Source organism: Sebastes fasciatus, chromosome 13 (assembly GCF_043250625.1).
Source record: "Sebastes fasciatus isolate fSebFas1 chromosome 13, fSebFas1.pri, whole genome shotgun sequence".
Classification (NCBI taxonomy): Eukaryota; Metazoa; Chordata; class Actinopteri; order Perciformes; family Sebastidae; genus Sebastes; species Sebastes fasciatus.
In genome coordinates, this window is record NC_133807.1 from 28,733,511 (window position 1) to 28,759,700 (window position 26,190).

The window sequence follows — 26,190 nt, forward strand, 5'->3', positions numbered from 1 at the left end:
ACTCGGAGAACGTCCTCTCCACAGCGTCTTTATGGCTTAATTTACTGTGCACCAGCATCTATAAAACCATTTAACAGGGTTAATGTTGTTAGGTACACAGACCTCAGTTGCCAGTAAACATGTTGCCTAATAGTTTACGCAGAAAAGCAGGAGGGAGAGAGAGAGAGAGAGAGAGAGAGAGAATGATTTTCTGGTCTTGTTGGTTTTTTTTTGTTTCTTCTTCTCCCCCTGAAAGGTCAATCCAATAATTCTTTTCAGTTTGTTTCCCCCATTTGTGTTTTTGTTTTCTTTCTATCCACCTCTACCATCCTCTGTATGTGCATCACTCTTCCGTGCAGTAGCGGACTCAGGCTGTTCTCCACTGGAAGGGTACCCTAGAGGGGACTTCATCATGTTTTCTCCACTGGAAGAGTGCCCTAGACTCTAGGTGCACTCTAAAGCACAATTATCAAAAGACACAGAAAGAAAGAGACGCATCATCCTCACCTACTAGTTTTACTCACTTCTTGACCTTACATGAAAAAAACGATCCCTCTCTCCTACTGTGTGGTCTGCTCTCTCACCTCTTCCTCTGACTCTTATTTCCCACCACGATGCAAATAAGTGAACACCTACAAGACACACGAGTCATGCGTGCCAGTGAGGGTGCACATCCAGGCAGGGAGGCTGATGATGTAACCATGACGACACTCCTGGTCATGATGAACCTGCCTGTCACCGGCCGGTATTAGTCATTATGCCATACTTTAATGCACACCGGTTACTCATGCAGCTGAGGAATGAAGGATTAGTGCAGACTTCAATAGGAGCAACGTGTCACATAGATGGCTTTAGCAGAGGGTTATTATAAAAATATAACATTTTACAGCCCTGGTACCATCCTACAATGAACTTCACAGACCTATTAAAATAGTTACATTAATTGCTCCACCAGCTGCTGAAGGTGCTCTCTCCATGCAGCGTTTCCATGCCCTCAGGCTGGCCCTCGCGAGCTCTGCGATCCAGTTGAATGGACAAAGGTGGAGGGCCAGACCACCTGGCTGGCTGGCTGGCTGGCTGACCTATGGCTCCCCGCTGATAGTCACCTCTGGCTGATAATGTGCGTGTGCACACCGCCTCCGTCTGTGCTCCTGCTCGGTATGTCTCGTTTATCGGCAGGCAGGCCCCTCGGGCTGGCTCTCCTCCCAGACCTCCCAGCACCGCACGGCCTCCAGCTTTTCCTCACGACAAGTTAAGACCAGTACTGTTGTTAACCTGCTGTTAACTTCCCGTGTCCCAAAATCATCATGCCCATGCACACACAAACGTGGTCATCGTCTATTATGTCGTCATCACAGACATGTTGTGCTATAAATGTGCAGACGTGGTGCATAAATTCTGCCTTAACCTCAAAGGCACAAAGAGAGCTTTGGGTTACATCATCATGAGTCATCACTTGCCATGATATTGATCATCATCCTTTAACTTGTTGTTGTTTAAACTTGATCCTGAAAATCATCCTGAGTGATTTAAAGGGACTGTTTGTAGCTTTTTACAGGTATAAATCTACCGGGTCGGGATCCCATGCGTGCTCGCGTGTAGCTACGCTGTTCAGACCGCTCCTCTGCCTGCCTGCCTTCACTCACACACCGCGTGCGTTCTCGCTCCACCGTCTCAGGAAAAGCCAACACTAGGATCAGCAGTGATTCATGGAGAGACCTTCGTCTGGTCAGCTAACATTACTGCCAAACAGCTGAAATATAGTGATATTGTGGTTTTAGTTGACGTGTGTCGCCTCACTGTGTTTAGAGATGCTCGTTCATGTCTATGTAGAGCGAGCAAGCGCGAGCCCGACGCTGACTTTCGTTGACTTAACGGCCACAGATGTCGCTGTTAACAAGCATTTCTGTAAGTTACAAATAGTCCCTTTAATATAAATGTAATTATTGACTTCCTTCTGTCACCTAATTTATTATCCAATCAAAGCTACTTGTTAACACTGAGGACATCCTCATCAGCATCCTCATCCTTTTTTGTCTCCATTGGTGCATCCTTTCCAATCACTGATAATCAATATCAATTACAGCCTGAATCTCTGAGTGGGCACTGTGCAGAAGAGCACACACACACATACACACACTCAGTCTGAGGGTGGTGGTGGTGGGGGGGATGGGGACATACTCTTGAGTCTTAAGTCATCCAGTCATCCAACCAGCCAACCAGCTCCCCTCGTTGAATAGATGCACGATCACCGAAACGCGAGGGGAGGCGCAACATGCACAGATCTGCAGGCTGGCTCTCTCTATATCCAGCAGCTCAGAGGCGCTTTGACTCTCATTCACTGCAGAGTCCCACACAGTCAAGGACCTGAGCGCACTGCTGCAACACACACGGGCTCTCTCTGGATAGCACCACCACCACACGGACACCTTGTGATTTTTCCTTTTTTCTTTCCACCCAAGAGGATCTTGCTCGTTTGGATTATATTCCTCCTCCAGGACTATTAAATACTATCACATAAATCTAATTCTAACAATCTAATTCTAACAGCTGCGCTCCTTTGTTTGATATTTCAGTGAGCTGCAGGAAGTTTGTAAAGAGGGTGAAGGACAAGTGCAATGCGCTTCAGACTTGTCTCTTGGGATTGTCCCACTTGAGGATCTGCTGCAGTCCAATGTGAATAACAAGCCTCTTCAGATTTTTTTCACACACGTTGCAAGAAGAAGAAGAAGAAAAAGCAGAGCAAGTGCAGCAGGCGTCGCTCGGAGTGTGAGTGAGCCCGCCCTGAGGGGATGGTTGTGGATCCTGCGGGGCCAGGAGCGATTCTGCGGCTCCTACAGAAAAGCACCTTTTTCTTGTGCGGGGTTACATCGAAATTAAAGGGAGATGAGAGCCGCACTTTATTACTTCCTGCTGTGGACGACGTACCTGCTGCTGGCCACCTCTGAGGTAAAGTTACCATGGACTCGGTGGATAGAGACTGGGTCCATCTGGTGCCATGTCATGCACACAGCGAGGTCCTGTGAGGGTGCAAAGTTCCCACAGAGCATGCATTTCTCCACACAACTTGATGCACATAAGAAAACTAAAAAGAAATAAAAGTTTTGATTTCATTTAAAGCCTATAATAAAGCTTGATGATAAGAGTTTGAGACTTTAAAGCATTTGAATGAAACCATCCAAACTGTATTATTCTAAGATAATAACAAAAAAGGGTAATTATGAATACATTTTTCCAGACTGAAACATATAAAGATATCAGCTCCAGTTACACGGTCAGTGACTATGAGAACCAACATATCACTCATATCGCAGTTATTTTTGGCGTTTGTGCCAAATGTGTTTTTGCAGTCTGAGCCAACATGGTCAAACAGTTTGGTTGGGCTGGCTAAGCGCTTTCATGGGAACCGCTCCGGGTGATATAAATAGCCTCTGTTCCTGTAAGGCTGCGCTCAACTTGAGGTGCTTGCAAAGAAAACCGCAACAAGTGCAAAGTGTGGCGAGCTGCCGTTCCAAACTCCGTTAGAAAAATTACTATTTTAATGTTTGTTCACCTATCCGCTGAGGAAATGATTAGTAAAACAACTATTAAAGTCACCCGGGTGCTTATTGGCATCCATTTATTAATTCGGCATCCAATTAATACTCATAATAACACATTTTCATATGTTTCCCTATAGTGCTTATTCCAGACTCATATGTGTGCCGAACTGACCAGAAGGTCCTAACAAAAAAAGATGTTGTATATTGTCCCCCAGTCATGCAACTTTGCTGCCTTGCAGAGCAAAGCCTTCTTAAATTGCATAATTTCTCCTCAACTTGAGGTGCTTGTAAAGAAGAAGACCGCAACAAGTGCAAAGTGTGGCGAGCTGCTGTTCCAAACTCCGTTAGAAAAATGACTAATTTAATGTTTGTTCACCTTTTCCCAGAAAAATTAGTAGTAAAACAACTATTAAAGTTATCTGGGTGCTTATTGGCATCCATTTATCAATTCGGCATACAATTTATACTCATATTATTCCCTATAGTGCTTATTCCAGACTCATATGTGTGCCGAACTAACCAGAAGGTCCTAATAAAAAAAGATGTTGTATATTATCCCCCAGTCATGCAACTTTGCTCCGTTGCAGAGCAAAGCCTTCTTAAATTGCATAATTTCTCAAGGAGGTTCGGCGCCACCTCCTCTGCATGTGATGCATGGATCTGCTACAGTTGTAGTTGGCACATAGTTGCAACATTGTTCCAGCAGTGATCTTCCTGGTGGTTGTTTAAAAACTCAGCACGTTTACTTATACAGACAAACAATTACTCAAACGTTTTGCCACTGACCCGACACATCTCTAACCTTCATCTCTTGTTTATTTTGTTTGCCCCCCCCACACCATCCCCTAAAGGAAGTGGAGTTTCCCCAGGAGCTGATAGACAGACTGTCCCACAGTGAAATCCACAGCATCAGCGACCTCCAGCGGCTACTGGACATTGACTCCGTAGGTAAATTCTGCCTCTTGATACTTCTATCAACAGACCACATTTTTAACCCTGATGTTGTTCACAACATGTGACTCTGCTATTGTTGGTGTGCTGCTAAAAACAGCTGCACCACGATTACATCAGCCTTTTATTAGCTCTAGTATTATGCTCTATTGTTCAATCACTTTTAAAGATAGCCCTCTTGGTATTTTTCTATAGTGAGGACACATGTGCTGGCTTAGGGATCAAACCAAATAGCTATAATATAAAGGTCATATTTAAGATAATCATGCCTGGGAAGCCTTCAGCTGTCTTTGAAACTGCAATGTGTTCATTTATTTATTTGACAAGGACAACACATGTAGGCATTGTTACACTTAATCAAAGTGCAACCGATACAATGTATATAGGGCGTAGCTAATTTTGCAGACCTTGTCCCTGGTTAGGCTTTTAAAAAATAAAAAATAAAGATACATAATACCACATCATACTTCACAATTAATTTATATATGTATGTTGCCAATTGATAATCAGTGATCGCAGGTTTGGTTTAGTTTCAGCCAGTGTTTCACCTTTTCATTAAACATCCTTTTGCTGGATGGATAGGCGAATTTTGTATAATATTAAAGGGGAACACCACCTAAATTAAGAATTCCAATATGTTATTTCCATGACCTAGTAAAGTTCATTCAATATTTATGAACATGAGCTCCTCCAGAGTCTCGAACTTGTGATGTCATAGGGTGTAAAGACTGGAGCTGAGTGCTCTCAGTGTCATCTAGATCATCTCTTCCCATTCATTGTCTATGGGGCAGCTCCACACTTTACACCCTATGACATCACAAGAGTTTTAGTGCTCTAGTTTTTGGATTTGGGAGAGAGTTGTTCATGTCTAATGACTCATATTTTTGGGCCATAAGAATAACACGTATGTTGTCATCATTCATGGATCCACTTGTGCCTGCAGCAATAACTGACGAGTAGAAGCTGATGTTTGAGTGACGATTGATTAAATGGAGCCAATCCTGCAGGTGTAGTGGATTTAGTGAGCAAACAGGAACAACCTGTTGTTTTGGCAATCACATTCATCAGCTGAGAATCGGTGACTCCTCATGACAGCAGTCTGTACACAGGAAGGGATCTGCTGCCAAGTGCAGCCCTGGCGTGCGTGATAAAGCCGCGATAGGTGCGTCTACTGTACTCATGTGACTAAGATGGACTTTCACTGTTGTGCATATTCTTTCAGCTGCTGCAATAAAGTGGCTTTACAGTTGTAAACAGAGACAGCAGCGGCTCGCAGGTCTTCAGGTTCAGGTTCTTGGAGGTGCTGCTTCTTCTTCTGTGGTGGTGGCGGTGGTAGTATAGGGGGGGGACCGGTCTGTCTCAGGCTGTCTTAATAGATTAAGTTACAGTGGTGCTGCTGGAAGAAGCTGTTTGCCTTCACATGAGCCTCTATTTACACAGGCTCCGGCCATATATCAAACTCAGGGCTCTCCCTTAAAGATTTGTTGATGGAAATAGGTAATTACTAAATCTGCTTTTAAGCTCTACGTCACTGCTCATTAGTAGCCTCAAACCTCAAGCAAAGCATCACTCAAGTATTCTCCCATATAACCACACGCTTTTCTGACGGACGTATCAATTAGTGCGTTTCGTTTATTAATTGAACAAACCGACCTGTTCTCCACAACAGTGATCACGGCCGCTGTATACGCTGAGACCCAGAATAGATCCCCCGGAGTGCCTCTAGCATGAGAAGAGGTGTTTATAATTGAATTAACATGTCTTTCTTCAAACAGAGGAATGTTTGGCGGGGTAACAGTAGTAGGCTGATTATTATTACGAGGACATAAATCTGTCTGACGGCCAGCTCGGCGGCCCAGGCCAGCCCATTAAAAGACCTTTGACGCCAGCCAGAGGGGTATTTTCAGAGCTTTTGTTGCAGATGGCCGGGACAGTAAAGCTACCAGTATAGGCTGAACTGTACAGGGTGTATAGCGTGTCAACCGGGGGGGGGGGAGGAAAGGCTTATATGAGGTGTTGGTTCAAACCTTTGAACACTGGCACCTGGAAGACGGGCTGATGTTGCGTTTGGAAGGTCACACCCAGGAAATTATTTAGTTTTATCATATTATTTTGTCATTATCTGGAAGGAATGGCTTTATAATTCAGCGTGTAACACCTGTCAGGCTCTCTGGGAAGGCCTGCAGGGCTTATCTCGCGGTGTTTCATTTAGCGCTGCTTTTTGCTCGGTGTGCAACGAGGACAGTGTCTGACTGACAGACGAGATGACCCCGCCGGAGTCTACAGATGGCTGTCTGGCCCCTGAGGGTGCTCCTCTCCTCGCTTTTCCTCCTCTCTATCCCCCCGTCTCCCTCCTTACAGGCGGCCCCCAGCCGGCCGGCTCTTATCTCTCTCTCACTGAAGGACTTTGACAGAAAAGGGAACCTGACTCTTGGCAGTGGGGGCAGAGGTGGAGGAGGGAGCATGGAGGATTCTGGAGGTCGTGTTCCCGCTATACACTTCACTCAGAAACAAGTTGTTGTGCAATCTGCTTTGTTTTCTGACAAGCTGGCAGTGGTGTTTACCTCCGGTACAGTTGGCAGCACTTCCTATGAACCCTACAAAGTGTGCTTCCTACCTGCTTTCACACCTTTATGAACACTTTGTCAACTCAGCCATGTAACTGTTGATATTTGGAGAGACAAGGAGGAGAGATGGAGAGAGAATTATTACAAGAAGTCAACAACATGTCGTACAAGTAGAGGAAGAAAGAAAGAGAGGAGGAGGAGTAAAGGGAGGGAGCCGAGGCCCTCAGCTAATGGAGGGAGTAATTTGCGAGTCATGAAAGCCTGATTCATGGCGAGAGACTGTCTCCTGTCCTCTTTTCTCTTGTCTCAGTTGGACGACGCTCCGGGCGTGTTATTACTTCTCAGTCACCTGGAACCAACAGAGGAGCAAACCCCTCACTCTTTTCTATTTCTGCCTCTCTTTATTTCGTCCTGCCCGATCACTCTGATTGCCCTCTTTTTCCCCCCCGTGTTCCTCCTTTTAGCGTAAAGAAAACACCAACAGAAAGGTCCTTTTATTGTGCTGAGAAAAAGGACTACGTAGTCTATAAAGGACTTCTTTATGCCCTTTTTCTCCTGTCAGCTCTGACACAAACTGTCTCCGGGTGGTCACTGGTGTGACGCCCTCCCCTCACTCCCGTCCTCTTCTTCTGACAGGGGGGGGGGGATGAAGAGAGGGATAGGTGTGGTGGAGAGAGAGAGAGAGAGAGAGAGAGGAGGCACAGTGGGAGTTCTGTCAGTGACCCGCAGTGTTAAAAGGTTGTCAGGTAGGAAAACCAGCCAGCTGTCACAACGAGTCCACCTGACAGTGCAGACAGTGTAGGTGTGTGTTTGCACACATATGGAGACTGTGAGCAACACATATAGATAGATCAGCCCTTTACTAAAAGAGGACCTATAGAGTGCTGCGGGGATGACGTATGCAATCGACCAGAAGTAAAAAGGTCGCATGAACATGAGAATACACAGCAAGGCTGTAACGGCTAACGAGTCGGCGTGATGACGTTTAGTAGTCTTATTTAGCAACTTCCTTTTTTAAGACACATAAAAGTTTCAAAATTCACGAGTTGTTGTTATGTTGTAGAACAAAACGTTAAAATCTCTTAAGCTCATGTTAAACACAGACCTGATTTCAGGCATCTAATTAAAGACCAATTAAAAAAAACCATTGACTTTGAGATGAGGGAACCGGAAGTGCCAAAATGCTAACTCATTTCTGGGTTTTTGGACTCATTCCTGTAGCACTCTATTATGCTTTTGTGCTTTTTCCCCTTTCCTTTAGTGTGTTATAAAGCTTTTTGTGCATGTAAAAGGTCTGCAAAGTTACAAGACCCAAAGTCCACACTAAAGGGAGTTACTCTCCCCCACAGAAACACTGCTCCTGAACTGCCTGAAACGCCTCGTTTGAAGTCTCGCCTCTTCTTCTGTAACGTGGTGATGTCACCAAGTAACACCTTTGCATAACGGCTAGTTACTAAGTTAGTTAATTAAAGACTTTTTGGAAATGTTCTTGGTTGCTGCGGCGGATCTGTAGCGTCTTAGCGAGAGCAGTTTTTATAAATTTGTTAAAAAGAGGATAAACGGGATCAGACGCAATTTGTCAGGCTTTTTGTTTTGCCCGTGTTTTATTTATACATCCCAGTTGTTTTTGCTCTTTCCCAAAAATTTTACTGGCCACGTTTGTAATTCTGGATAGTGTAATTTTGTTCTTAGCGTTTGCGTCTTAGCGTTTCTTTAGAGTTTGGTTTGGTTGTCCAATGACAACAGAGTCGGTCAGCTGACCAATCAGATCAGTTTTTTGAACATTAAAGCATGCAAACATGTTCTTGTAGAAACCCAAACTACAAGTTTGCACCTGAAAATAAGCACAACAGGTCCTCTTTAACACCAGGCCTCAGCTGCAGCCAGCACTTCCTTTCCGCAGACCTTTGGTTCTGGGTCGCCGGCCGTCTGACTGACGGCACGACGGGCCAGGAGGAAATTCCCTCCACTCTCACTGAGGGGGCAAAAGAAGGCATCCAAAAGCAAATAAACAACCAATCCCCAGAGGTGGATCATGTATAGGTGGAGGAAATCCCTTCAGATGACTCTGGTCGGAGCACAAAGGCGCTGCATGAGAGGAATGTGTTTGCCCGTGGCTAAGCTTTGTTGTGCCGGTGTACATTGGGTTTTAGCATGTTATGGAGGATAATGAGAGGAGCTTGTGTAGTTGTAAGTGTGTCTTTATGTTGAGTGTTGTGTAAGCCAGGTGGTTGGGTATAGGCCGTACTGTACCTACAGACAGGTGGACCCACCCACTTAGCAAACACTCTCAGACTCTGCTCTTTGGGGAAAGCTTTATCGCTTTATAGCTGCTCTGGCACTCTTCTGTAATCCACCTCATATTCTGGGTGGGGACCAAAACAAGCAGGCTTTTATCAGATGACCGTGACTGCGAATAAGCTGAGCTGGCGAAATTAGACTGGAGTTAGTGGAGCCTTGAGGAGCTACCAACAAAACATGTACTTTTCCAAGCTGCTGAATGATTGAAAAAGCAAACATTTTCAGGTAAATGAGAGGCACGAAACCACTAATTAGGCTCGGGGATAATGGCGGCTGGGCACCACCTGTCAAATGATCGCTTTAGTCCGCTATGTGTGTCTGTAGTTGTTGTTGAAGGGAGCATGCTGACTCACCTGCGTCTAGATTCCTGCTGGGAAAGTTCAGCCAAATGAGGCTGACACATAGAGCAATTACACGGAGGTCGGCGTAATATGCGCCTGCACCATGTGTGCACTCTGGACCTCAATTTGTGACGTCATCAGCAGTCGCACTGCCAGCCAGCCAGCCAGCCAGCCAGCCAGCAGCACATTGAAGGGAACCCTAATCCCTTCAGGGAATCAAAGTGTTACAGAAGCCAGCAGGAAGTTACCGTCTCATTATGGTCGTGTGACTAACCGACACATTGTTAGTTGTGGAAGGGGCTATATAAAACATCAATAGTATGATCGCATCCCAGCCTGCTGCATGGCGAGGCCTGTAGCGAGCCGCCCGCCACAGTCAACAAGCTGATTAACGTGCAGACTCATTTGTGTGTGTGCTTCCTCTCTGTGTGACATCATTAACGTGGCTGCCTTCTGTTTTTGACGAGGTACGGGAAACAATGTTATCGAGGAGCCCAAACACCACAAGCACCACAACAACCATAAGAACTACTCCCGTCACCATGGTTACTACAACGACCTGAAGAACTCCCAGCTCCACAGCCGACGCAAGAGGAGCATCGGTAAGACTGAATGAATGTTATGCGCTCAGAGGTTGCATCATTGGTTACGTCTGGCACTATATGCTGCGCATCACAACTTGGCACAACTAATTACACAATAATGCCCTAAAAATAACCTCTACTTTAACATACGAGTTCCCTGACATGTTCCCAGGAGATGAAACCGATCACTTTACACTCATTTCAAACAAAGCTAATAGTTAGTGGCTTTTATATGGCTCTTTTGTGGATAAAAGGAACCCTAATGAAGACGTCTACCCAGTGTTTATGGCGAACGAGGAATCATGAGAAACGAGACTGAGGTTGACGAGGACGTCTGACATGAAGCCTTTTAATTGGCCAGAGGCTCGCAGATCTGAGACACACGCGTCAAGAGAGAAATATATCCTCCAGCGTGGAAATTCCAGGCATTCAGGAGCTCAAGTTGCAGCTCGCCTGGGCTCCCAGTCAGATTTCTTCATAAAACACCACGCGGTACGATATCTGATCGAGGCGTGGAGAATACCATGTAGTGTACCCATGTGTGTGTGTTAAGACTCCTTTTTTTCTTCGCGTCCCTCCAAGGAGGGCAGCATTTGAAGTTATGCAGCGGCTGGCTGCATTTCATGTATGTTGCGGCACATCATAAGTGTATGATACCGTTTTGGCAGCTGTCCCTCACGTTCTGTACACGCACATATCATCTTTACGACGTCTTACTGTACACTCTCTGTCACGTCTTTAGGTTTGAGTGCCTGTCAGAGCATTAAATCTGAAATGAATGCTTACTGCCTTCTTCTTTTCACTATGACCAACAGGGTCAAAGGCCATTATTAGATTTCCCACCGGCGGACATAAAGGTTTTCTGGCCCAGTCACGCTGCATTAACCCCAGTGAGGCCTCTGAACAAAAGGAGCCGTCTCTTTCTGTCTTGATCCCAAAGCTCCTTAGCTGATATGAGATCAGCTTTTTTGGAGAGCTCGTCTCCTTAACGGTCTTAAAGGAAGCTGGGTGTGATCTGAGGTAAGACGAACAGCTCCCACGTCGAGTGAGTCATCGCATAATGAGCAGTGAAGGAATGCATGCAAGCAGCTGGAAGCAAAAGGGACGGATTACAACAATACATCAGCACGAGCGTGCATTCGGGAAAATGTGTCACCGAGCACTCTGACTAAGCAGGCCATTAACTCGGGACTCCTCCTACTTTTTCTTCTTCTTCTTTTCTTCCAGCGGAGGAGGCGGTCCCGGCGGTGTGTAAGACGCGGACGGTGATCTACGAGATCCCCAGGAGCCAGGTGGATCCCACGTCGGCCAACTTCCTGATATGGCCGCCCTGTGTGGAGGTGAAGCGCTGCACGGGCTGCTGCAACACCAGCAACATGCGCTGTCATCCCTCCCGCAAGCACCACCGCACCGTTAAGGTAAGACACACACACACACACACACACACACACACACATGCCTACAGGAGGCAAGATTGTGTGCCAGCTTGTTGAAAAGTCATGCCTGCACCCTTACGATCACTATTAGTGCAAGGTTAAACACACAATATCACCTCATTTATTCCACAAACAAATCCAACACATTCTTCGGAGACTGATGCACGGGGTACCCCTCTTGCGTTACCAAAGGATTGACCTGGACGGCTTGTCAATATACGCTCGTTACATGCATAGTGTCCTTTCAAAATAAACTTCCGTTTTCACAGGAAGTAAGGTTTAGGCAACACAACAACTTAGTTAGGTTCAAGGCCTATTGATAGATGCTGGGACACGGGTCTTGGAGTATGGGGTATAACACATGCGCAGTGTAATTGGAGATGCGGTCGTGCCGACCAGAATTTACTGCGCATGTGTTGTACCCCAAAGATATGACGCGTTGATGACGCGTGACCTCTCCCCTTTCCAACCTCCTTGATAAGGTTCAGGAAACGGTCGTGGTTGACGTTAACTTCCCTGACTAATGACTCACGATACCGACGAGTCACGTGACTAACAACTGGACGTGATAAAATAAGTCAACATTACTTTTAGTTTCACACGGGGACACGACCTGCGGTCTTCTGGTTGAAAGTCTTGTGTTTGTTTGACCCATCTCTCACGCTATTAATAATACGTCACCTGCTTCGACCATCAAATAACAGAGCTGGTGGGTTTACATTGGAGTTGAAAGTCCGGTTTGTCACATACTGTCGCTAAAGTGTACCTCTGTGCGTCAGTTTCCGATGCCGAGGGGCGCTGCCCAATCGGCGGTATTTGACGAGTTGGGAGTGAGACCGGGTTGATAAATCATATGGATAAGGAGATGTAAGCTTAACCCTCATTCCTTCGTGCTTCCTGTCCACCGTCTTTCCTCCACGGCTACTCTTCATTTCAATCTACCAGTCTCCTCTGAGCCTCCTTGGCCAGTGCCCAAATAGTGGCCACCTTACCTCCGCTATCCCCCCCTCTCTCCTTCCATTACAGTCGATCACCACCCTCTCTCCTCATCACTCTATCCCATGTTTGGCGGGAGGCCAGGGGAGGCTGTGCCAGGACAGCAGGAGTGAGGAAGAAGAGAAGGAGAGGACAGGGAGGGAGGGTTGTTGGCACCTTCAGTCAGGACATCTGTTGAAGGGTTGACCAGGGAGGGATGCTCCTGCCAGATATAAGACAGACAGAGAGAGAGAGAGAGAGAGAGAGAGAGAGAGACAGAGAGAGAGAGAGAGAGAGAGAGAGAGAGAGAGAGAGAGGGGGGGGGGGGCGGGGGGAGAGAAACAGCTTCCTGTACCTTGAGAATGTCCGAGTGTCATCGGCTACTGCACAGCCATTCCTCCACTCTCTGTTTGTTTGGTCTTTTCTGGAAGCCCGGAGGAGACGAGGCGACACGGAGAAAGAGAGAGGGATTGAAGGGGGGTGGGGGGTTGTCAGAGGCTCTTTGGCATCGGTGAGCTTGAAAACACGTCCTTCTGTTCAGGATCAGAGGAGACACCGTGGCTGGAGCTGAGTCGTATTTCTGCCGTATTTACACTACAGACTGTTAGCCGGTGCGCGGCTCTGTTTGGAGGTATGGGAGTTATGTGCTCTGTTCTCTAAGAGTAAGAGACAAGCAGGGGATAAACAGGATATTCTGGAACACTCTGACTTGTGTCTCTCTTTGAGTTGAATCTCTGTTGTCTCTTTAATCATTGTGATCTTGCCCAACCATGGGCACTGGGACATCATGCAGGGATTTAAAGACACCGCCTCAATAGAGCAGAAAAACAAATGCCAACCCCTGACTGCCTCCTTCCCCTTTGGCACACTGGTACAGGTCAGGGAGATTTCCATATGGATGCGAGGACATTCTCCTCTTATGGTACATGTCCACAGCCGAGAGACGTCACATCACGTTGGTCGCTTCTCATTTGCATTAAGTTGAGGTCTTGGCTACTTTATGCAAACCAGGTGCATCTGGCGTAACTTGCCACCTCTGGAAACACCCGAAGAATGATTAAACATCGTTGATCCAAAATAAAGACAGATTCAGTCACTGCATGGCTTATTTCTCGCATAAAATGTTTTCAGAAACACAGTTCGGTGAACTAATTTCATGATATAAGAGAATAAAGTTTCCAAACGAGCCGACATGTTTGGTTCCGGTTTGAAAGCTGGGAGCAGCAGCCCACGAGTGAGAGCGTGCATCCAATCAGGTGCCTTGTGTTTAGTGGCAGCCCATCAAGCGTCCAACGCTGGGAAGCGAAGCGATCCCTCGCGATAATAAACGCCCCTGTGGACACGTAAGCCTGCACCGACAAGTCGGCCATTGTAGGGCAAAGGGTTTATGGTCAGAGATGCTGACTCACAGAGCAGCAAGAGCTCTGATATACAGCACAACCCTGTGTGTCTGCATGCAAGCTTGTCTCTCTGTCTACCAGACAGTAGGTGCCTCAATAGGAGCTCTGTCTGTGATAACAGCGACGAGGACACATGGAGAGACACTGACGACGGCGGACGAGACACTATAAGGCTAGATTCAGCTATTCCTGGAATGCAGTGATCCATGCGACTTTGTCCGTGTCCCCTTCATGACACTGCGGACAAAATGAAGCCGGAGATGGACGTGACGGTCAGGGATTCACGCGGGGCGGTTCTTTTCCGTGCAGATCCAGCCGCGGGGCGTCGTATCCCTGGAAGGGTCATCCGTCAGGGCTCGCTCCAGTCAGGAGACATTCACCGCATTGTGTGTGAGAAACATTGTCTCATGCCAAGTATTTTTTTTTTCTCTCCGTCCGTCTGTCCTCTCAGCAGTCAGCCTGAATAGTTCAGTTTGTGCTTCTTGCTCCGTTTATTAGAAAGCTAAAAATGTCGCCCGTCTACCCCCCAGGTCTTGTTTTCCTTCTGCTGGCCAAGGATGGGAAAAGAACACATTCGCTGCTGTGTTTCTTTCCATCTCATGCCACTATGCATTTGTCCAAATGCACCTTTATTTATTTATTCCCCCTCTCTCTCTTATGTTTCTCTCCCTCTAAAAAAAGAGAACGGGTCTGTGCAGGCCTCGTACTGTACAAGCCTGTTCTGTTCAGTGGCGCGGGCAATAAAAAAGGAAACTTTAAATAGGACTGGCCCGAGGGGAGGAGAAGGGGCACATCTTAAAGTCACTCTTTTTCTCTGTCTGACTTCCATCCTCTTTCAGCTCTTTTGCATTTCACTTGAACTTCTTTTGGTCCATCACTGGTTGAATTAAGAGGTTTTTGTCGTTGTGCGTTGGTATAGGAAGGACACAGTAGTGTAAAGATGAGAGCAGGTTCAGTGAGGGAGGCAAGAGATGGAAAGAGAGTTGGGCAAACAGAATTCTTAATGAGTTTTTGTGTATTCAGACTATCATCATCCCAGCATTCCTCTAACTCCTCCTTCACCCCCATCCCACCTCCTTTTGCACTTTCAATGACACCACATTCACTCCCCCTATCCCAGCATCTTGGCTCTCCCCCTTTATTTCCATCTGAGTGATTCCTCCTCTTATGATTTCTCTTTTCCTTTTGGTGTTTTGAAGCCTGGCAGTACATTTTGGCCAGTGTTTTTGGTTCTTAGTGTTCTCTGAGTTGTTACGATCTAGATATGACGTGAAAATAAATAGCAGAATTAGTATATTATCGGTCTCCTCTGGTTGTTAATCTTTCACCTCCAGTCTCTCATGCTCTCTCCTGTATTCCCTCTGTTCTTCCTCCTCACGTCTTCCTCTCTGACAGCTGCGTCCAGAGCTTCTGATAGTTTTCTCAGTGCTTCTGGCTCCGGGGCTCGCTAGACGAACTCGCTCGTAAAACAACTTGTGGTTTTGGACAGGAGAGACTAGTATACAAGGTGTGCGCGTGTGGGATAGAAAGAGAGTTATTGGCAGTGATCTCAACGTGCACGTTAGTCTTTGTGTGTATGAATGCGTGCGAGTCTCTCTGTTTGCTCTTCCTGTGGGGCTGATTAAACAGCCCATGACAACAGGCAAAGAATGGAGGTGTCACTCATCCGCTCACTCATTAACTCTTAAGGCCTCTGCAGTACATTTGGTCTCAAGTTCATTATATCGCCCTCTTCCTCATTCACATGAGCAGATACAGAAATTACCTACAAGTGAGGTAATCCAGGAAATCCTGAAGTTTTCCTTTCTGCACGAATACACAGTTGACAGTAAGTGAGGTCGTCTTCTTGTGTCAAGGACAGCGCCGAGTGCTTATGGAAAGTGAAAAGAAAAATAGGGAGGAAGCATAAATGAGCTGCTAATTGTACCCTTGATTCCCATAAAATAAGGTTAAACTAGAATTGCACTCGGAGAGCACATACCTCCGCCAAGGTGCGTGACTTTAAAAACAGATCACAGATCACAGCTCACAGCTGGCGGTACCGTGAGGTGGTCGGCTTATTATTAACACGGTGTGTTTCCGTGTAACGTATCGGCGGATGCCCCTCTCATTCAGCAGCCTCGTTATGACTGTGTAACGTTACACTGCGTTGTCTCTCATCCCGTCATCTACCGCTTTTTTCTTTCTCACCGTGGACGGCAAGCAGCTCCCGCACCTCGATGTTTCGCCACACATCCACACACGTATCTCTCTGCTCTCAGAAGGAGGCGGGTTGTTATATGTGTTATACCCTGTGGTTTTATTGCTCTGGCTGATCGGAATTCTTAAAAAAATTCCTGAATCCGGATCGCCACCAACATCTAATGGATTGTTCATTGTGCTACACCCCACCCCTCCATCACTATTAAACAAAAATAGAAGCCGAACATGAGAGCTAACCCTTTTCATTGCCTTAATCTAATCAGTACGGCATCATTTGCCAACAATGAAACTCACAGTTTCTCTCATTTGGTTCGGTTTAGTAGCTGGAAACTTTTTAGATGGTCCTTGGAGGTCAGAGGTCGACGTCAGTGCACATCTGTGTAAACCCAAGAAGGAGATTGTTTGTGTGTGTGTGTGAGAGAGAGAGAGAGCGCTCTATTCTACGCTATACGTGAACCCGCCCACCGCAGCGCAGGGGACAAGGCCATTTGTGTGAAGCGGCAGCGAGAGGAAGACGGGCCGCAGAGTAATGAAGTGTTGATGGCTGCCGGATCAAAGCGGAGGCTGACAGAGGCCAGGCGGATGTAGCCACCACAGTGCCGAGTGTGGGGGTCCACACATCTCCCTGCGCTGGCCCCGGCCCCGACCCCATCACACACACACACACACGCTGACAGTTACCTCAGCGGCAGTGGGTCAGATCCGGGTGTTGGGGGAAGCGGTAGCTGTAGCCCTGCGGTTGTGTGGGACCCTGACTTACGGGGTGTTTCATAAATAAAAGACAGTGTGACGGTGATACAGTGAGCATGATTTATGATCGTCTGAGGGGTCTTGTGGATTACGTGAAGGGGGGGGTTAGATGGGAATGAGGGGCCCCCCTGTTTGAAGTCCCCTTGCAGCTGTGAATTATTTTCCCTTTGATTCACTCAGCTCTTCTACTAGATGAAGAAGGGTGAGGGAGTTTGTGTGTGCGTGGCGGGGGTTGCGGGGCGGGTCAGAGACCATGGGAGCGTCCCAACTAAGCCAGAAGCCGGAGAGTTTGGCTACCGCCGCACCGGCTGGAATGCATCAGCTCGAGCAGGAAAAGTTAGCGGCCGTACTTTAATCATATTTTACTTCGTTTCTGTATTTTCCTTCACTCCTCCTCTCCTGTCCTCCCTTTCGCTCTTCCCCTCTGACTTCATCCCCCCTCCTCCACCACCTCTCTCCTCCGCTCAGACTCGGAGTCTGATTGTCTGTTATGTGAAATAGTTGTTCACTCCCTGCTCACTTCTTTCTGTCTCGCTGCTGCAACATCTCCCACTCTCTAATTTCACCCCTCTCGGCGTCTTTGCCATTTACTGCATCGTTTTATGCTCTCTTTCATTAAAATCTTATTTGCTCTGCAATTGTTTTATAACGACAGGAGGGAATGGAAAGATTACACATCTCTGGACTCTTTGATATTTGATATTGCTCGACGGTTCTTTCGGTCTCTGAGGAGAAGGGGATGCTTACCTGCCGACATCCTAAAATATTTGAAATGCATTTCCTCGTCCATGTCTCTCAATGACCGGACAAGCACAGAAAATTCTCCATCCTTCTGCCTCAATTGGTTCCACGGTTGTACACACCACCATCTCCTCCGACGCTCTTTTCTGCGTTGCAGTGATTTTACTAAAAGTAGCAACATTTATCAGCTCAAACTCCGACATGAGTCGCTCACTTTCAGTCGCCATAGAGTGCTGCAGGGATGACGTGTTTTTGTAGGCCAACCAGGAAGTTCGCATCGCCCTGGTTCCCTAACTTCCTGCTAACTCATTTCCGGGTTTTAGGACTCATTCCTGCACCACTCTATTGTTTAAAGTAACATTACACAAAGAAACCGGAAGAAACTCAACACCGTGGCATAGAAACCCCACTGGCAACGAGCGTTTTGGCACACTAGCACACAAGCATAAATTCTCATAACGGTGTTGGCCATTTGTGTAAGGCTGCGGCCTTAAGCCCACGATGAGTTCAGGGGCAGATAGATACTCACATCCGGTGATACATTAATGTGTGTGAAAGAGGGGGAGGTGGGGAGAGAGTGGTGTGCCATGAAGTGTCTTTTTGGCACTGGAGGCCTGTGATGTGATGTGATTAACGCTCTCCTTGCTTCCTCTCTTCTCCACACACCGCCTGTGATAACCCTTTCCAGCCCAGTGTGTGTGGTTGTGTTGTGGGGGTTGAAGCAGAGGGCAGCAGCAGGTTGTCCTGAGGTCTTCTGTGGTTTGCTCTCTCTCCCTCTGTAGATCGTCTTGCCTTTCCTCTGGGTGTCATTTCAGACAGGCAGAGATACAGAAAGTTTCTTAACGTTCCTCCTCCCCACCTTTTCCTCCACTTGCTCACAGTTGCAGCATCCCAACAAGAGCTCTCTGTTTCCGGGGGGGAAACAAGCTCAGAGCGTCTCCCGCCTCCTGATAAATGAATCGCCACCCTGCCTCTTTCCGCCTCCTCCATTCTCCAAACACACACACACAAACGTTCTTGTTTATTTTCGCTCCATTCTGTCACCGTTCCAGCTCTCGATGGCCCGCGGTGCACATCCACAACCCTGTTGTGTTTTCCTTGGAAAGCCGGAGTAAAACTTTCCCCCCTCCATCATGCTCTCATCAGCGCTCCGTGCTCAGGGAATTCCCAATTAGGCCCGACCGGGACAATCGGCTCCACACGGAGGGGCAGCGGAGACAAACCCGAAAGGGGGTGCACTTCCCAGAGAGCCCCCCCCCCCCCCCCCCCCCCCTGCATCACCCCAACCCCTCTGGATCGGATATCACTCCACAGACGCTCAGGGGACTCTTTTTCTCAGGGCCCCGGATTTCTAGGGAGTTTAGATCGGTTTTGATTTATACAAAGAGAGCACGAGGGGGCCCCCTCGTCGTAGCATGGGGGTCCTCTTTCTGATGTGTGTGTTTTATGTGGGAAGTCATTGACTCTGCGCCGGATAGGAAGCCGGTGTCCTTTGTGTGGCTAAAAATGGAGGAATTAAATATGGATGGAAAAATTGTAGACGTGTCAACGATTTCCCAAGAAACAAAAAACAGAAAGAGAGACTGTTGACAAAGTGGGCCGAGCAGTATTATAGCACAGTTATACAGACAAATATGAAAGTGTGTGCTTTTGTGTGTGTGTGTGCCATTCAGGGAGTGTTTTTAACCCTGCTGAGTGAGGGGGCAAGGAGACCAGCCTACCGCTGGGCCTCTCATCAAGGGAGCCCATCGCTTTATCTGTCTGTCAATAGCTGTTTGTTTGGCCAGAAGAAGAGGAAGAAGTTGTGTGTGTGTGTGTGTGTGTGTGTGTGTGTTAGTCATTAAGATCAGCCCCAGTAGTAAGTGTCAGACATTGCTGACTCTTTTGGCTTCCCGCTAGGTGCTCCTGAATGATTCCCGTAACCGAGCCATCCGCAGAGACAGCTGCACATCTCTCATTCGGATCGTTTCATTAAATATTAGCAGTGGCAGCAGCGGTTTTCTGGGAAATTCGTCGTTACTGTCGCCGCTTTTTTCCGGTAGATAACAGTAAACCTTGGATAACTTCTCTATCTGTCCTGTCAGCTTTAGTGTAATAAAGCTCCCCGGCAAGTGACCCAGAAACTAAATGTTAATAGGTAACACATGAATGTCATCTAATGCTAGTCATGATCATGGTCGGTCCCTCCTCCCCCTTCTTCCTTAAATAACCCCTCTGTTTGCACACACACACAGTTCCCTAATGAGAGTGATGGTCCACCTTCCTGCTCTGGCCCTTTCACCCTCTCTCTCTCTCTCTCTCTCTCTGTCCCGATAACAGCAACCCAGACACCATTGTCCTCTGTTTGCTCACTGCATACCTCCTCTGCTTGCTCACCCTCTCCTCACTCCCTCTCTTCTTTCTCTTCCCTCCGTGGAAAGAAACTGTTTCAAAGGAGCGGCTGGCGAAACCCCCCGATTTCAGTTTCTAGCCTCCCCAGATGAACCCTCCGAGCCATTGTTAACGGCACTGACATGAGGCAGCTCCGGCTGTGCGAATGTCAACATCATACTTTTTGTTTTATCAGACAGGGATTGGTATGTTCGTTTGTCTGCGTGACTAATTCAGCCATGCCTTGGCGGTGTGCCATCGTAGCATGGATAGAGGGAAGAAGAAAGCCTCTCATCAGTTTGTTGCGAGACTCATGGCGACCGGTGTTGCTCATAACACCGGAGAGCGCTGGGGAGATTGTCGGCCAATATCCTCTCTCGTGCACCGACCAGGAAGATGGGGCGAAGCAGGGGATATTGTTTCCATGTGGCCCCCGGGGTCCTCGATGGTGGATGGGAAGGTTACCTGCCCTTGGCACTCACATCAGAGAGGGAAAAGAGCATGTAGCCACCTCCCCTGAGTTACACAACAAGATCATCATAACCTCCACGCAACCTTCCCGATTCAGCTTTCATCTAAGCTTTAATCAACATAGCCTATTCATAACCCTCCGAGGATTGGCCCTTTTTTCATTACGAGCTGTTGGGTGGGAAGTGGAGGTCAGCCCTGTTGTGTTAAACCGAGCGGGTGTTAGCCGGACCGAAGGAGAGGAATTCCTGCATTGCTCTTGTTTGTTAGATTGGAAGTGCTGCTGTCTACTGCTTGGATTAGACCAGCTGTGTTTCTTGCATGCACATGTTAAGCAACACTTTCCGCTAACCCATGAAGAAGAATTAATGTGGTTTAAAACAGCCTACGTGTCGGAACAAGGCGAGGGAGTTTAGGTGTGTGTCTGTCTGGATGTGGATGCTCCAGGCCTGGAGAAGGAGGGGGGGATCTATCAGCCTCTCTTCTCCTGCCAGTGTAAACCTTCCCTGGGCCTTAGGGCGTACACCACGTACCCTCCATCTCTCCCCTCCCATTGTTTGAGCTTGCTTGGACAGGGTCATACACTCCATTCAGTATTTACACACCTGATCAACAGCCCATACAGCGTACACAGCGACCGGATCCCGATGCATCAGCCTCTGAGGAATGCTGCCGTTACACTTCAAACGCGGCGAGGTCGAAGCAAACTTGTTTTTATGAATCGGTTTGTGAAAGAGTCATCAGTCACGGCGCTACGCCTTCTCGACGTTAGCGGGTCGGGCAAAGAGCGCGTGCATTCATTGACGACACACAAGAATAATGACGGCTAACCTTCTCTCTTTATCTCTTCCTCTCTCTTCAGGTAGCAAAGGTGGAGTACGTGAGGAGGAGACCCAAGCTGAAAGAGGTCTTTGTGCGGTTAGAAGACCACCTGGAGTGCGTGTGCACGTCACAGCATCATGTGGTGGAGCACTCAGATGCAGAAACAGGTAAATGAGAAGTTATTACACAAGAATTGTTGCATAATCACAAACAGTGTCCCAGCGTTAGGCTCGTTCAAGATGAACTGCGCCTCACCTGGAAAGTAGACGATATCAGGCGGCAGCAGCAGAGCAAAAAGCTGCGGTCAAGTCGGACAGTTTCCAGCCGTTTCCAGTAAAGAATTTACAGGAAAAGTTACTTCCTGTTAGATCGGATCTGTAGGCTGCTTGTAGTTTGCAAACCACGTTGGGATTTATTTATATTTTTTTGTAGATATATGTGGAAATGTGCGTGTATCTGGCATTGTATAATTGATAATCTAGCGTTAAATATTACAATTACACAGAAGGTACTCAGTTTGCTGTCAAAACAAAGAGCCAATCAGCTCTTTGATCAGGCGACAACCAGGTGTTTCCCATCATGCCCTGGGTTTGTAGTCGGTGGAGAGCAACTACGGCGACTGGCTCTAAAAACTGCGGCCGCCTCGATCTCGTGGGGTTATCGTTGCCCACGTTTGCATGACGTCAGAGCAAGTTGGGATCACAAATCTAACCGGCATGCATAGTGAGGCGATCGATTCCATACAGATCTGGCTCATCTCGAACGAGCCCATTGCGTAATTGCAGAAAAATCACGCCGAGGTTGAGTTTGATGGTCCACCCTCATCCCTACGTCATCACCACGCTTCTCCTCATGTCTGTCTCATGGTCTCTCGCTCTCTCTCTCTCGGTCTGTCTGTCTGGCTCTTTGCACTTCATGACCCTTCCCTGTGATTGCCTCCAAACAGACAGACACACCTGCGAGGTGGCTTGCTTATTGCAAAACCGTAACGCTTGTGTGTTTGTGCCTCGGTAGATGAGGATGTGTGTGAAAGTGTATGTGTGTTAAGGGAGTGTGTCCAAAGGCTGCTTGGCATGACAGCAGGTAACTCCGCCAGTGCCTTGATCTGAAGCCTTTCTCTCCCATGGGAGCAGATAAGTGCGCTGATAAGGCATCTGAAGTATTTATAGTGTGTCATATCTTCACGCTCTCTGCTTCTGTCCCAGGGCCGTTGTCTCTCTCTCTCTCTCTCTCTCTCTCTTTGTATCATAAACCCCTGCTTCTCGCTTTTTAACCCTCCTTCCTATCCAACCCTTCCCTGACTTTGTGTTTTCAGGCCACCGTAGGGCTAAAGGTAAAAAAAGGAAACCTAAAAAGCTAAGGCCCAGCAAGGATTTATTGGCGACATAATAAAGTCGCACTCATTACCCAAAGTCCACTGGAGAGCTGTGAAGGGAACAGGTAGGACTTTAGCACCGCGGTGTCCTCTCACCTCCCACCTCCCACCTTTTGGCACTGCAATGGTCCAATCAGAGCACAAAGGGGGAGTTCTCGCCAATCACCATCACCAATCACATCACAGCCAATCAGTGTGAGGAGAGGGAGGGCCAAGGAGCACCACGCTCTGTGCCCGAATGCTGCATGCTGATTTTGTGGCCTGCTGAGCATGCCCACCGCACACGTCTGCTTTGTGTCATGCTTTGTGTCATGCTTTGTGTTGTTGTGTTATACAGTCACTGTTTGTTTCACTGCTTAAAAGCCACCCTTTTCTCCATCACCTTATCATCTTGTCATCACCAGTATTTATTCTCTCTCATCTCTAACCAAAAGAGAGAGGGTTTTTTTCTTTGTAGTGCACACAAAATGACACATATATTTTGACTGAACGTACATAATGACGTCTGGTCTGCTCACTGTCTTTTGAAATCTGGAGAAACGTGATTCAGAACATTGTGGGTCATGTGTGTGTGTTGTGTCAGCTTGTTTGAAATGCATGAAGAAATTATGCAATTGTGCACAAAAAGCAAAATATCTTTTTATCTTTTTTCTTGTTGTGATGAACCTAGGGCTGTCAATCCATTCAAATATTTATTTGCAAATTAATTGCACATTTTTTATCTGTTCAACATGTACCTTAAAGGGAGATTTGCCAAGTATTTAATACTCTTATCAACATGAGAGTGGACAAATATGCTGCTTTATGCAAATGTATGTATATATTTATTATTGGAAATCAATTAACACAAAACAATGACAGATATTGATCCAGAAACCCTCACAGGTACTGCATTTAGCATAAAAAATATGCTCAAATCACAACATGGCAAACTGCAGCCCAACAGGCAACAACAGCTGTCAGTGTGTCAGTGTGCTGACTTGACTATGACTTGCACCGAACTGCATGTGATTATCATAAAGTGGGCATGTCTGTAAAGGGGAGACTCGTGGGTACCCATAGAACCCTTTTTCATTCACATATCTTGAGGTCAGAGGTCAAGGGACCCCTTTGAAAATGGCTATGCCAGTTTTCCCTTGCCAAAATTTAGCGTAAGTTTGGAGCGTTATTTAACCTCCTTTGCGACAAGCTAGTATGACACGGTTGGTACCAACTTTTGCTACAACCTACGAAAGATCGAATGTTGTTAATGCGTCATTATTGCGTTAACTTTGACAGCCCTAGATGAAACCCACGTGTTGTGTTTGTAAAAAGGTGATACTAATCTCTTCTCTCTCTCTGTCCCACAGTGGACGTGAGGTGAGACCAATCAGAACAAGGGACTTCAGCGTGGGAGGGACCTAAATAGAGGACGCCACCAACAGGAGACCTGCTCTGTCTTCTTCCCCACTGCCATGCAACCTTCGTTTTTAAAAAGACAAACTTTTCCGTTAAGACGAGAAAATGGACAACAGACAAAAATAAATAAGATGCCAAAGGTGTTTTTTTTTTAAAACAAAAAAAAAACAGTGACTTCCTGTGTTGGTACGCCACCTACCCAGACAACTGCCGCTGATTGAGAAGAGAAAGATGCTGTAGCTCGGGCACGGCGGAGAGAGAGGCCGAAGGGAGATGATGAAAGGGATTTGTGTTGAACATTTGGAGACTTTGTTTGAATAAGACGCACAACAGAAACGGTTGGATCGAGATTTTCGTGGAAATGTGGTGCTCAGACTCCAAAACAGCAGTGGATGACCTCCAGCTGGGCGACATAAAAGCGCCCTGCCCTGTTTCAAAGACATACACAGGAAGAAAGAAAGAGAGAAAAACAATGGAAAGAGAGAGACAAATGGAGGTGTTTTTCTCTTCTTCAAAAGACTCTATGGAGTATCAAACATTTTGAGTGTTTGGATGTTTGCTCTGAGGAAATCTTCTCCGAGACCCCGTGGTGGTCCGTGACTTTGCCCACTCGCTATGTACTGTTAAATCTGAAAGCAAGATGCGCCGCTACTTACAAACTATTTATATGTGTGGACGTTTGTTTCCAGTCTCTTCCAGTACAAAACAAAGAACAAAAAAAAAACAATGATTTTGGAAACATGCAAGTGTGGTCCGGTTCTTTGTAACCATCAGCGTCACAATCTCATTTTTTTTTTTTTTTAGTCGATGTTATTGTTGTCATCCATGTTTCTTATTATATTACAGTATATCTGAATGATGTCAAGTCTTGTATATGGTGTGGATATATGTGTGCAAGGAGGAGATGTGAGAGTCAGTACAGGAAGATGCTTTATTTTTGTTATGAAATATATTAAGCTTACTTATATCCGAGCAGGAATTATGTTTATTTCTTTTTGTTTTGTGGTTGAATGCCGGTATTTAATCCGTTGGAGAAGATGCAAAAAAAATAATGTGGGGCAGGAGGTGCGGGGGGATGGAGTGGCTCAAACATGGCAACGTCAGCCATGATAAGCACTGCCCAGTCCTTTATGTCACACAAACATGCACATTAAAGTGTGTTCATGCCAATCACACAACTCTAGTGAGGTGGTATAGACAGGGTTTCTAATTTCTCTCCTACATGAGGCTATTTTTCCACCCATATCACTCTTGACATTGATAAGGAAGATGCCCGCCCGCTCTCCGCTTCACAAGCACACACGTTGTGTGCCTGCAACGAGCAAAGTCCACCTTAAAGAGTGAATGAAAGCAAATCGACAAGTGCATGAATGGACTCCTTGTTTGGTTAGGCTTTACTCCGAATAAATCTCCGATCGCTCCACCCTGTGAAGGTACTCACACCTCATGCATGCCACATGCCTTTAGGACAGATGATGATGGAGGTGGCCCTGAAAACAACGCAGCGTTGGCCTGAACCCGTGCGGCCCCCGACGGAACAAACAACTACTTCCTTACCGGTTCCTGTAAACAGTGATGAATGTGTAACCAGGCCAACGCAGTACAAAAACAACGTCCGTCTTCCACCCAATGAGGAAGTCAAAGGCGAGAGAGTGAGTCACCGTGCACTGTGAAGTGAAAGTCAAGTGAGAGAAGTTTGATGGCAGATATCACACACAGCCCACCTGTGAATTAAATAACCATCGGTTGACTGGTGCTATATTTATAAGGCTGATGTTTCATCACTGTTCACACATTCAATGTCAAGATAGTGTTCTCAGTAAACCAGGGACCACGCTTAGAGCTATCTGATTAAAGGAAATGCCATTACCTGCTATCACCAAGCCTTTATTACTTTTTCTCTTGGGCTTCCATTTGGATAAAGACAGCAATAATCATAATTTATATATTTATGTTTTCAACAATAAATATATTTCTGCTTATGAAAT

At 46.8% G+C, this 26,190-nt stretch overlaps 1 protein-coding gene across 2 annotated transcripts; it reads left to right on the forward strand.

Moving 5' to 3' along the window:
- Positions 1-2,315: 2,315 nt before the first annotated feature.
- pdgfab (platelet-derived growth factor alpha polypeptide b) lies at positions 2,316-26,190 on the forward strand. 2 transcript variants are annotated; one of them, XR_012596788.1, is made up of 7 exons: positions 2,316-2,928; positions 4,373-4,469; positions 10,149-10,283; positions 11,493-11,683; positions 21,470-21,596; positions 22,745-22,869; positions 24,154-26,190. XR_012596788.1 is itself a non-coding variant. In XM_074656702.1 (6 exons), the coding sequence occupies exons 1-6, from the start codon at positions 2,866-2,868 to the stop codon at positions 24,165-24,167; spliced, it is 627 nt and encodes a 208-aa protein (XP_074512803.1). In that variant the 5' UTR covers positions 2,316-2,865; the 3' UTR covers positions 24,168-26,190. The 2 variants fall into 2 exon arrangements, 1 of the variants encoding a protein (XP_074512803.1); XM_074656702.1 differs by lacking the exon at positions 22,745-22,869.